This window comes from Pangasianodon hypophthalmus, chromosome 11 (genome assembly GCF_027358585.1).
Source record: "Pangasianodon hypophthalmus isolate fPanHyp1 chromosome 11, fPanHyp1.pri, whole genome shotgun sequence".
Lineage (NCBI taxonomy): Eukaryota > Metazoa > Chordata > Actinopteri > Siluriformes > Pangasiidae > Pangasianodon > Pangasianodon hypophthalmus.
This window is the reverse complement of record NC_069720.1, coordinates 15,647,925-15,661,677: the sequence shown is the minus strand read 5'-3', so window position 1 is coordinate 15,661,677 and position 13,753 is coordinate 15,647,925. Positions and strand designations below refer to the sequence as shown.

At 39.9% G+C, this 13,753-nt stretch overlaps 1 protein-coding gene across 4 annotated transcripts in view; it reads left to right on the top strand.

The window, feature by feature from the left end:
• ncanb (neurocan b) overlaps nucleotides 1–13,753 on the top strand; it is a 109,401-nt gene that overhangs the window by 32,071 nt on the left and 63,577 nt on the right. For all 4 annotated transcript variants that reach the window (XM_053238159.1, XM_026924298.3, XM_053238158.1 and 1 more), the window contains 5 exons: nucleotides 4,660–5,061; nucleotides 7,095–7,269; nucleotides 7,984–8,111; nucleotides 8,970–9,269; nucleotides 9,704–10,456. In XM_053238159.1, coding sequence (XP_053094134.1) covers nucleotides 4,660–5,061; nucleotides 7,095–7,269; nucleotides 7,984–8,111; nucleotides 8,970–9,269; nucleotides 9,704–10,456 — 1,758 coding nt within the window. The remainder of the gene's footprint in view (nucleotides 1–4,659; nucleotides 5,062–7,094; nucleotides 7,270–7,983; nucleotides 8,112–8,969; nucleotides 9,270–9,703; nucleotides 10,457–13,753) is intronic.

Sequence of the window (13,753 nt, the reverse complement as noted above, 5' to 3'; positions counted from 1 at the left end):
TGGACAACTCTCTCCTTCTGTCACTGAACGCAACCTTTGGGTAACCATGGACAATCAACGGTCCTTTTCCTCTCACACAGGCAGCAAGTGAACAGTCAGTTCTCAAAGTTGATGTGTTGGAAGCAGGAAAAATGGAAGCAGGTGTAAGGATGCCAGGACCAAATTGTGAGGGCTAGAACACTTGGGTAAGTGCATCTCCAAAACAGCAGGTCTTGTGGGGTGTTCCCGGTATGCAGTGGTTAGTACCTACCAAAAGTGGTCCAAGGAAGGACAACTGGTCAACTGGCGACATAGTCATGGGCGCTCGAGGTTCACTGATGCACGTGGGGAGCGAAGGCTAGCCCGTCTGGTCCGATCCCACAGATGAGCTACTGTAGCACAAATTGCTGAAAAAGTTAATGCTGGCTATGATAAAAAGGTGTCAGAACACACAGTGCATCGCAGCTTGCTGCGTACGGGGCTGAGTAGCCGCAGACCAGTCAGAGTGCCCATGCTGACCCCTGTACACCGCTGAAAGCGCCTACAGTGGGCAGGTGAGCATCAGAACTAGAACATGGAGCAATAGCAGAAGGTGGCCTGGTCTGATGAATCACGTTTTCTTTTATATCATGTGCTATACCGAGTGTATGTGCTTCACTTACCTGGGGAAGAGGTGGCACCAGGATGCAATATGGGAAGAAGGCAAGCCGGAGGAGACAGTGTGATGCTCTGGGCAGTGTTCTGCTGGGAAACCTTGGGTCCTGGCATTCATGTGGATGTTACTTTGACAAGTGCCGCCTGTGTGCTTTTGTTACTATATTACCTCCCCAATAGAGTTTTTTTATACTGATGGTATTCTTAGAACAAGACCGGTATCAGGGTGTATTTATTGATAGAGACTTCAAAGCACTCCTGTAAGTAGCTCTAGATAAGAGTATCTGCCAAACGCTAAATGTAAATGTAGCAAAATTGTTCTGATACTGTGCATGGGGGTAAGGTTGGACTCATGTAACCATCTAATCCTAGCCCTAACCCTAGCTGTAACACCTAGGTGACAGTGACTCATACTAAAAAGTGAAGTTTGTTATCTCTTATTAGCTCACTTCTCCATTAACATTATGAATTTTGAGTGACAGTTAAAAGCAGCACATTGTAAATCTTTTACATTTCCTTGCGTTGCCTCACTGTTTTTCATAGTTGCATAATAGACAAGGAATAGTAATGCAAAACTCTAAATGTGATGCAAAATGAAGATGCCACAGATGTTCTTTTACTTGGCAGCCCTCCTCAGCACCATGTAACCAAGTAACTAAGTAGTGAATAGAAAACAAAATTGTCATATTTGTTTTCTGATCCTATGGGATACCAACTTCACAGAGATCTTTAGCAACATCCATACAATGTTATCGCCATTTTTTTGTAGTCAAAAGTCAGCAGTTAACATCATATACGTAAGTTTCGTCATGGTACAATTTTTTTAAAATTTAAAAACCTTTTGTTAAAAACCTTTCTCCAGTAATTTAGTTGGGTAACCAAACAACTAATCGGAAAAAGGTATAACGTAATTCTGTTCTTTGCTATACTTATCCTTGTTGCTGCAGTGTATCATCAAGGGTACTTCTTTTGTATCTTTAGCATGTATCTCTCACCTGGAAATGTGAATATTATATGCCTTTAAAACAACTTAAGGACATAATTAGACGTTAGGGATGTACCTTTTAAGCTTTACTCTAAAACCTAATTAAAGGTACACCACATGCACTTTTTCTCAGGTAAAAGATGCGTATACATACCTATTTTTTTTTCGTTTGGCCCCCCACCCCCACTTTAGGGGGATCCTTAATACTTTATTTATTTTACTTCATTCATATTTACAGATGTGTTGTACTTAGTATTTAAAGGTTAGTATGGGTAAGTGGTGGGTGTAGGACGTAACAGGCAGGACAGTCGACGAGACAGAACAACAGACAATGCAAGACAGGACAAGACATTAGATGCAACATGGGCGATGTACTTATGAGGATGGTGGGCTGGGGCATATGGGAGAGGGTATGGGAAGGGGGTGCAAGGGGTAGTACTTAGAATGTTGGTTAAGGTAATTATTATGTATAACACCAACTTCGGTTTCTGTGAATGTTGCATGTATGTGTGTGTAATTTAGTTGCCTGTGTGTGTGAGCATTATGTCTGAGTTGTGTGGTATGGCTTTGATTATGAGGTTTGTCTGTATTGTTAGCTATTGCAAGGTGATTTCCTGGTGTAGGTGGGTGAACAACAGTGTTCAAATGGAGTTAAATTTTGTAATTGTATTTTTGATTGAAGCAGAGAGTTTTTCCATTGTCATGTAGTCGATTATTAGGTTTTTCCAATGTGTGATATTAAGGTTATTCTTTGACTTCCAGTTTGTTAGTATGGTTTTCTTCCCAATGGTTAGCGCTCTTAGAAGGGCTATTGTGTTTTCTTTTGTGATGTTGATCCCAGATATATCACCGAGGAAGCATAGTGAAGGGGCGAGTGGGATGGAGCTATTCAGAAAACGAGGTATTTCCTCAGTGATTTGTTTCCAGAAGTGCTTAACTGGTGTTCAGTCCCATATGGGATGTATGTGGACTTCTGGTGTATTTTGTGTGCACTGCGTGCAGATGTCGGTTTCCCCGTAGCCCATTCTATACATGCTACGACCAGCGTAGTGAATTCTATGGATTATTTTGTGTTGTATCAGGTGCATACTAGTGTTATTAGCTATGAGGGACATATTCTGTAATATTAATTGCCAAAACTCTTCTCTGGGTGTGATTGCTAAGTCATCTTCTCATTTTCCTACATGATATGGCAATTGAGGAGTTGGATTTGGATATTATTTTATATATTTTGGATAAGACTTTAGTTGGTGGTGAGATATTCAGTAGTTCTGATACTAATGTGTCAAATGTGTTGTTTTTAGGTTGATTTTAGAGCATATAATGGATCTGAAATGTTTAAAGATACATACTTAAAGGCACAAATGATCCCCAGCAACAAGTACAGTTAGCCATTTTTCTAATAGGTAGGCTTCAATTAATATTCTCTTTAGTTTTTACTTTCTTTTAGGCTGTTGTTTTGTGTATAGTAAATGTAGCAAAAGTGAAAAGTGACACTGAATTCAGTGGATATAAAATGTTCCTACACCAGCATTGATATAGTGCAACTCAAAAAGGACAAAGAAACAACCTTGAGACATGCCATTCTTCCAGGGTGTGATTAAAACCAACGTTTTTACTTTAAATTAAACTGCATATATGTGTTAAGGTACAAGCCGGAGGTACAAAACCATATCTAATGAAAGTATATTAATGAGTGAATTGTCATGCTTTCATCCAGTATTTCATCCCGTTTCAGTTTTCCTTCTTTTCATACAGGGCATCATTCACATACTCCATCTGCTTGAAAATTACATTTCCACTCTTCTTATGTGAGAAAGAGGGAAAATGGCTTCAGAGCTTCTTTTCTACCCCGGCCCTGTTTATGTGATATAATGAATCATTGTGGATGCCATATCCAATGTGTCTCTGACTTCAGCCGTAATCTGTGATAGGCTCTAATGGAAATTGTATGTAATAGGGATTGCTTTTAAGTGCAGCTGGAAACGAGATCCGATTCTGTGATGGCCAGAGGCACAGTGATTCTGTCAATGCCCCAACTAATGAACACCTAATGAATTCTTCCCTCATATTATTATAGCTACTGGGGAATGTTACCAGACTAATAACAAAGGCTTTTCCTGGCTAAAATGAGGAAAAGAATGGCAGACTTGTAAAGTAGATGAGCCTTTACTTCCAGACCTTACAGATAATACATTGTTAGTAAAATTAATTATGGATTAAGTGTAATAAGTGTAATGAGCTGAGTAGCCTAGCACATCACTGTGTTTCACCTGCCATTTTCATTCTTTAAAACTTTCTTTAAAAAAAGCTGTGATTCTGTACCATACAGTTTAACATATGAAAAAGTGTAATATACAGTGTAATATAAGAAACGTATAGTATGATATGTACATTTGGAAAGTAAGAGAGAAATTTATTTTCTTCAGAAAAAAATCCCTGATAATGCCATTTGGTTCTGTTCTCACCTGGGCCTCACTTCAATGAATGTATATTGCGCCCAGTACTGGCAAGGAAAAATACATTATTCATCATTCATTGAGCTCAGAAAATCAGCTTTGTATATCTTTCATAGTCCACACAAGCTTGTTCATGTCCCTCCTGCCTTTTTCAGTCAATGACCTATAATCTATTGCAACGCCTGTTATGCATTATGAGTTGTTCAGATGCCTACACTATCTGTTGCTGTTTGTGGATTTAATGAAGGAATGAAAACCTATGTACCTGTAGCGGGCTGTGAAAGACAGTTTGTAGTCTGTCATCTATCTTATAAAGTAAAACTTTGTAGTGTCATCTTGCACCAGATGTGCGACAGCTGTAGGCCTGTGTGAACATATTCTCATGAGTTTTGCGCTTTGCTTAACAGAGTATAAACCTAATTCCATTTACATTTGGTGTTGTTCTGATGTTATTTGGTTGGTACCTAATATACCAGCCTTTACATGTTCTCATACTGTGGATTTTGTGTTACGTGAGACCATACCCATTTTAACCTGAAAAAAATTATATCATACAGTCTGGCTTTTCTCTTCCCTCCTTAGATATGATATGGGGTGAAACTGTAGTGAACATGCGGAAGGTGACTCACCAGGTAGTACAGGTACCTCTGTCAGGCACTGCTGTGCTGCCTTGCGTCTTTACTCTACGTCCCAGCCCTTCTCATGAATCTCAAGATGCTCCTCGCATTAAGTGGACCAAAATCTGGGGCCACCATGGCCTTGACGGGCTACAGAGGGAGCAGTCTGTATTGGTGGCAAAAGGCAATGTGGTGAAGGTGAAGAAAGCCTTCCAGGGCCGCGTCACCCTGCCTGGCTACACGGAGAACCGCTACAATGCCAGTCTGGCACTGACAGGCCTGAGATCCAGCGACTCGGGCATGTACCGCTGCGAGGTGGTGGTGGGCCTTAACGACGAGCAAGACACAGTGCCTCTCCAGGTCACAGGTGAGTTACTGCCACAGAATGCTAATGTGTGTGTCTGTCCTTGTCCATGAAGTGATATGAGCCTTCTGCCACAGGGTGACTTCAGGTCAGAGGAAAGTTATCGCCATCTGTACTCTACTGTACTGTCTATCTCTGACCTACTTTTTCAGGTTTTCGGCTTACTGTAAACACAGGCTGGGTTTTCGCCTACCAGCATCACAATTAACTGTTATTAGGCATGTTCTCATGCTTAATAACATTTATTACACCTCAGGGCGTAATAAACTCACAGTTGTTTCTGTGACTACTAGTTATTATTCCATCTTTAAAATGACTGTATTTATATTACCATGCACAACATGGAGGGTTTGTTTTCCCTCATATCTGTGGTTGCAGAGCAATTTCCAGCAATATGTGCTGTATGTCATCTATCATTCCAGAATATTTTTAGACGGTACATAATTCACAAAGCAGGTCGTGCCTGTACCAGTAGCTTGATCTGTTTCAAAAACCTATATTTAGGAGAGCCTTTAGATGAGATGGCTTTTGACTTAATCTTAGAGACCACATGGATAAAGTAATGTGACACAGCCTACACCAAGGTATTAGAGATTCAGCACTGAAAAGCTAAACAGTACAAACCTCCATGAATTTTAAGATGCTCAGGAGCTCAAGAGATCACCCATTTGAGGAATCGATTAACAAAACATAAAGCCGCTTCTGTAGAAAGAAAGGCGTTATCCCCCTGTCTCTAATCCTGAGAGCTTAGTCTTAATTACAAGTCAAAGAACACAAAGGCAGCCTAACATAATAATTAACAAAAATCAATATCAAAGGGCAATATCTGCATTGTAGTAATTTGGGCCAATCTTTATGCGTCTTTTATACCATTTTCTTAGGTTTATGTTGGTCAGATGCATGTATTTCAGCAGTAACAGGTTATCCAGTAATTGTTGCTGCCAGCCTTTAACATGTGATTCCAGAATGATTACAGCAGTTACTTGTAAAATTTAATGCAATTGCTAACTGCTTCAACTAAAATAAAACAAACAGTGGTATTCTGGTTTCACTTACCAGTTATCAGTCTTCTATAGATAAACTGCTGTGCGAGTTAATTAGGACAGTCAACAGTTCTACGCATTTGATTTCCACCCACACTCTTGCTGCTAACACTGTGACTTGAAAGGGTAAGCAGAACAAGATTGTGCTGTCTCTCGCAACTACACACCTCTTTATATGTAAGATAATATCCCTCAATATTTGTCATAGTTAATGAATAACTTTTTTGAGCCTGATTCAGAAACAGAAATACTTTCTGGAAAAAGTAGGAATAAAAATAAAAGAGTTGCTTCCATCCAATGTCTTTGAAGTAGTCTATCATTGAAAACTGACGTAGAGAGTAAAGGGAAAGGGTGTTGGGGCATCTACCCCTCTGTGGAATAGAGGTGTCTCTTTTTTTTAGGCAATGCCTCAAGCATTCCCCCAGAAATAGCACCGCCTTTACTCCCCAACCTCACCCCACCCCACTGCGGCCTAGACAGTTCCCTCATTTCGTTATTTTGAGCTCTTGAAGATGAAACTACCATTTAGAAGAATGCAGACCTGGCCTTCTTGTACTCATCCCTTTCTTTGTTTGTATGTTCTCCTGGGAATGGAGGTGGGATTTACTAGGAGAGGTGATTTCTACAAAGGTCAGGAAGAGTGGGGGATTGGTAATGTATCTGACTGATACAGGATGGGAATAGCAGATGGATACTTCAAAAAACAATCACAAGTCTTATTTCTCTGCACAGCAGAGTGGAAGTCCATCCACCAGCAGGTCAGAGTGTAGTCAACAGGAGGCCTGGCTCACGCTTCATACTTCACACTTTTTGTTCCTCCTCTCAATCACACTCTTTGTTTAATTTCTGCAGGTTGGCATACACTTTGAGACATGCTGCACAGTTGTTTATTTAATTTATGTGAACATTTTATGGAGTGTATATCCCTGTCTGATAGTGTTAAAATATTAACTCATCTTATATTTCTTTCTTCCCAATGTATGACCTTCACAGGTGTGGTCTTCCACTACCGAGCCCCTCATGACCGCTATGCCTTGTCATTCCCTGATGCTCAGCAGGCATGTGTGGAAAACTCTGCGGTGATCGCCACACCTGGGCAGCTGCAGGCTACTTTTGATGATGGATATGACAACTGTGATGCAGGCTGGCTCTCTGACCAGACTGTAAGGTGAGGTTAAGAGATTATTATACTGGCTCCACTTTTATTCAGTGTCAGTGATTTCTGTTGCAAATATTCTTTGTAAATATTACACTTCATTTAGCTCATAGGTTTAGGATATAGCTGATCTTACTGCTATTTGCTAGTAAGCATGTTCTCTTGCATTTACTGCCTAAGCAAAGTATTTTCTTGGATTATTTATCATCCTCGCTGTGTTTTTACATATCAGTTGTATATACTTCACTATCACTAGTTTTCACTAGTTGTTTACAGTCATATCTGCATGGTGCTCATTTCAGTTGAGATAAACAGCTTTCAAATAGCCAAATCAAGACCGTAACAGTTCTAATTCAGCCATCTCATAAATATCTTTGGCAGTAATTACCCAAATATTCAGGTAATTAAGCAACTGTGTAGCTATGTCAGAGATTTTGTAACTGAAATAAATATGTGGGTTGGTTTAATGGTTGATTAAACTGGCTGCAATTGCTGGAAAAATGCATGAGCTCCCTTTCAAGTGCTTTTTTCCAAAACCTGGGTAATATCTCTTAATCAGATTTTAGCCTCAGTCTCATTTGAATCAGTGTGTCCAATTGGAACTGAATGTAAAGGATATTTCGGTCTTTCCTTAAGTATGTGTGTGTGTGTGTGTGTGTCTGACAGTCACTTGATGTTTCCTCCAATTGGAAGGGATTCTTTTATTTTATTTGGTCCTCTCCACAGGTATCCCATCCAATCTCCACGGCCTGGCTGCTATGGCGACCGGGAAGACTCACCTGGTGTGAGAAACTATGGCAATCGTGCCACTGATGAGCTGTTTGATGTGTACTGCTTTGCTGAGAGCCTGAAAGGTATGATGGGTCACCACATGTAGTTTAGTCATGCACAGTCCTTGTTAAACCTTTTCTTTAAGTCTCTTCCCTGAGGAACAAATGTGAGTCATGACCCAGACACGCACATTCCATGCACCTGCTTCTGTCCCAGCTGCTTGTGCTGTGCGTCAAACTAGGTCACCATCTTTTCTGCTCTGCTTCATTGTTCATGCCTGATTGGGTACATTTGAACAAGATTGCCCTACTCACAGGTGCACAGACTGGTTAATGTATAATCTGTGGATTATTTCCACCAGAAAATACTTACCACAAATTTTTAAGATGAATAGAATATAATACTGCAATTTAGTTTTAGTGTTCAGTGTTCACTTGATACATTGAGTTCATGGTCTGGCAAAAGCATTTTTTGCTAAACTGACTTTATTCATTTTGAAAATGGAATAAACTTCAATCAAGAGAACAATCTGTGCAACTAAATTGTGTCAAAATATTTAAAAATGTAGTGTCTCTTCACCAAGTACTGAATTCATATATCTCTTGAAATAATATTAAAACCTATATTTAACTCATATTCCTTCCCCTTAAAGAGAAATTTTTCTTGGTCATTTATCATTGAGATTTGTGTCTAAAAATATCATATCGGTTGTTTTATTTGAAAACCAAGAAGCAAAATTTGTCTCTCTTGGAAATTATGTAATGGTTTAAAAGGTTTTTATGAGCATACTATTCTACTGGTAAAATACTGGGGCTCAAATTTCACCTTAAGGACAACATTCTGTTTCTATGCTGATGTCCAATCAATCCCTTCTTCTCTTTTTCCTGTATTACCTTATTACTCATTGTGACTCTTTGCTGTCCCTCTCCTCTCTGTTTCAGGTGAAGTGTTCCATGCCAGCATGCCAGATAAGTTGAGTCTGGCCACAGCTTCCACTTACTGTCACACATTGGGCGCTCAGCTGGCCACAGTGGGGCAGCTTTACCTGGCCTGGCAGGCTGGACTGGACCGCTGTGACCCAGGCTGGCTGGCTGACGGTAGCGTGCGCTACCCCATCAATCAACCACGGCGCAACTGCGGAGGCGATGAGCCAGGGGTACGCACTCTCTACCATAACCCCAACCGCACCGGCTTTCCTGACACCTCCAGCCTCTTCGATGCCTACTGCTATATTAATACAGGTATGCTGCTAGATTGATGAGCGACTTGTTCACTGTCATTGAATTCATGAATTTATGTATGTAAGGCAGAGAAGCTGCAGTCATCTGCAGTCCATTCTGATTATTTTTCCCCTTGGAGAGATCATATAGAATTCTCTCACACCATATGCACTTTATTTAGTACTACTGTATATTACACTATATTATATACTAATTTCAGCACTAGCAAGAGACCAATTATCAAATGTGACATGCACATTACTTTGATTATGTTTTCATTTGTTTACATTATTTTATGCAGGGGGCTTTAGTGTAAATTTTGGCTTTGTAGTTTTGCTTTTTTTGGATAATCATGGAGTTATTTTGGTTGTTTTTCCACATGCTGCTTTTTTCAAGCAGTGAAAAGCCAGCAAAGACAGTGGTGATTATCTCTCATTTCTCTTTGTGTATTACAGAGAGACAGCCAGAAGCAAAAGCACTTCTGCAGACTTCACAGACTTCAAGCTCAAACTCCACAGATGACTTTGAACAACTCCAACAAAATGGAGGCTTTCCTCACCCTTCCACCTGGACTGGACTGGTAGACCTGGATAAGGAAGAGTTTAATTCCATTGCAGACAACGAGTCCTCTGAGATATCAGGAGAGCATGTGGTAATCCATCTCAGGCCTCGAGAGAGGCCAGTGAGCCAGGAAATACATGTGTCCAAAGATCAATCTCCTCCTGTTCTGGAGCTCCATGGGGGTTCAGCAAAAGAGGAAGTTGATGCAAGAGAAGTGACTGAAGACCCCAGATTGTCCCTTGAACCCTCATTGACCACGCCATCCTCATCCACACAGGCTCAAACCAGCAACAGCATGCTCTTTAACTTTGTTGACTCCATCATGAGGCCCTGGAAATACTGGAAAGGCAGTGCAGAGACAGAGGCCCCTTCAACAGTGTCAAGTCTATTGAAAGAGACATCAGAGGAAGTCCAGGCAGCCAGGGTGAAGCCAGAGGGTGAGCTTAGAGGGACTAAAGGAAGTATTGATAATGCTATCTTGGAGCCTGAGAGTGTGGAGCCTTCAACTAAACCATCCACACCATATTCAGAGGAAGGACTTTTAGAGCAGGAGAAGGAGGTGGTTCTGCCGGTACCAGTAAATGAGCTGAAGAATCCCAGAAAATTCCAAACAGAACCTTCAGTTTCACCAACAACAGTATACAAAGGTAAGAATACTCTATGGTTTATTTGCTGCAAGGTCAGAGTATGTTGTGCTATTATAATTGGCCTAGTGTAGTACATAATTTTAACATTTCTAAATGAATTTAAAATATTTAATCCATTTTCTCCCTAATTTGGTCTTGGCTAATTCCCACCCACCCAGTCAGCACCAGTCATTTGCACCGGCTAACATTTGCTTCCTCTGTCTTTTCAAACTACTGTGTCACAGGGCAGTGTAACACACTTAGAGGAAAGCACTATCTGCCGTCTTCCACATACATAAGCTTGCAAACACCCATGATTGATTAGTGTCGCCATGATGGGAAGCGAGAGTGTGTCATTCCTTCAACCCAGAAAGCATCGCCAATTTTTGCTCTCTTGGACTCCTGTTCACAGATGGCTGAGGCATCGATTCGAACTTGCAATCTCCAGATGATCATTTTTCTGTTGTGCCACTTGGGAGCCCTGAGAATTTCTTACTTTCTGCTCACCTGCTGGAGCTTGCTAAGTTTTTGCAACAAAATGCCCAAACAGACCATTTCAGTACCAAGTAGACCATTTAAATACAAACTTTCCTGCAATAATAGTAGGTCAAATAGTATGCCATTATAGGTACTAAGACATGTACAACATTTAGTAGTATGCAACTAGGAACACAGTCTTTTTCTTTCCCTGATACTGGGTCTTCTTGGATTCCTTTTTTTAGGTTGTTCAGCCAAGCGAACCAGTACAGAAAAGAAATGGAATTGAGCAAAGCAAGCAAATGATACTCTCAAGAGAGCATGCACACACAGCATATCTCAGTTTTCAACTTCTGCTCCACATTTCACAACTTCTGCTCATCTGCTTAGCTTTTCTCAACTCATCTGCTGTGGTTATATTTTTTTTGCACATGGCAAAGCAGACCATTTAAATTCCAAGCAGACCTTTTAAACAGAGTCTAAATGGTGTGAAATAGTAGCTGGTACTGGTAGGTGGTGCACTATATTTGCAAACTTGGGCATAGGCATTGTCTGTGTGCAGTACTAAGTCTTCTGGGTTTATTTTTGAGAACAAATACAGATGTAGCATGGACAGTTATACATAGGTACAGATTGTACATGCTGGCAGTCAGCTGTATTCTTCAGTGTGTATTCAAATGCAAATTTTCACAAAAGACATCTTTAAAAAATGCGTGTATGTCTGAGGTGTTGGAGGCTTAAGTGGTCATACCCTTAGAAATAAGTTTAAAATGGTAAAATTAGGGATGGGTTGCATCCATAAACTGCAGATGGTCCAGGGAGACTGTCCACCAAGTGTAGAGGTTACTCCTCAGACATACTTTATTCTCAGAGAAGAGGGGGAGAGAAGAGGAAGGGTGTGCGGTTGAAGAATTCACATTACTGAGATTTACTGCGTTCCCTTTTTTCTGTTATAGTCCTCCAAAGTGGCATATCATCTTGTATCGTGAAAACTAATGGCACATTAATGCTTCCAGCATTAAGCTGTGATTGGTACAATATTTTGGGACAGTATTCCCACTTGAAGCAGCATCAATACAGCTATCCTTCTCCTGCAAGCCATATTCTATGGGGAACATTAAAATTTAATTCTGGGTAAGAATTTAGCTTTAGTCAGCATGAATTATTTACACCCGAATCTAATTAATGCTCCATAGCCAAGCCATCAGTTCAGCCAGAGCATTCTAGGTCTCTTCAAATTAGAGTGTCTACAGTGTGTCTTTATATTTGTGTGTGTGAGTGTGTAAACACACATACATATACACTGAGTGAAGAAGTGCCAGAAATACTCTGAAACGATGTTTGCAGGGAGAGCTGCTTCAGTTTTGCTTTCTCTCAGGCAGGGGCCATTTAAGCGAATTGGGCTTTGGTGGCTATTTCATCCTTCACTGGGCTTGACTTTCGTCTTTCGTCTTGTTTTGCATTTGATTGCATAGAGGCCGTGGAGAATTTAAACTTCACTCACTGAGACTGAGCTGCATGTTACCAAGTCTGTCTTTGGGTCTAAATAAAAAGGTCTAAAGAACAGAAGATTATTAGAATAAGAGATGGTTTTTAGAGGAAGACTCTATATAATACCATTTTTAATTTCAAAATGACTGTCCATTGTAACCACAACTATGCTATAGATGAGGTAGACAGAAGTTGACTTTTTGAAAACACTGAAGTACTGCTTTAAGGGTACTGGCACTAGGTGCATGGACCCTTAAAAAGTACTTAAAAATTACAGTGTTCCAGCACTGTGTACTTGGGCTTGTAATAATATATTGTAAAATAATAATCTAACACAAACATAGTGAAAATGTGCAATTGGAAAATTGTGTTTGAAAATGTCAAAAAGGAAGTCAGCAGTATACAAGTATATGAGTTATTTTAGAAACTGGACAAGAACATCCAACAAAACCAAAGACAAAGGAGATAAGCCTAACAGGTATAAAAGAGGAAATTCAATTAATGTAATGATTGTGGAGAGTCGAAAAACTTGACTTTAGGTCCCTTGTCAAGATTAATGTGAAAAATGCATCTGTTGAATTATTTTAAAATTATTTTTATTATTTTTTATTCATCATAAGCAACTAACAATATCAAATAGCAATGTTTTTAGCTTCCATGTGTGTTTAGGTCTTGCTGTACTTATTTTACATTTTAAAACAAGAGGTCCAAATCAACTGAAAGAGAATATTCTTTAAAAGTATAATGATGGAAAATAACACCTCAAGAACCAGCCTCTATAGATCTACCTCACTCATTTACTGATGTAACTGAAAACATTCCAGCACATTGACTAGAAGAAGCATACGTAGATATCTGACAGATAGTCCATTTGTCTATGTTCATTACAACTGACAACATAAGGAATAAGCAAAGCCTAATATTAATAATACATATTGACACTATGGTATGTATATTCAAGTAATAAATTTGTTAAACTGTTCCAACATGTGCTCCCCTAAACTGGATCACGTAGTCACAAGGCAAAAATGAACTAAATCATTTATTAATGTGAGAAAGAGGACTATAGTGTGCCAGTTAGCTCAGATGGAGACAGTTCAGACAGGAGAACAAGGTAAGCATCCTAACACTGACTGATGAATTTAATCAGGTTGTGTCATGCAGTGAGGAGCAGGACACAAGTGCATAATCAAGGCAAATCAAGGATCATCCATGACACAAAAAAATCTACAGAAACCACGCATCCGGAATTAGAACAGTTGCCATTAGCTTTGACTTGACAACAAAAATGTGTAGTAAGGCAATGACACACAGAAGCTATAAACAGAGAAACAAAGCAGAACTAAACAC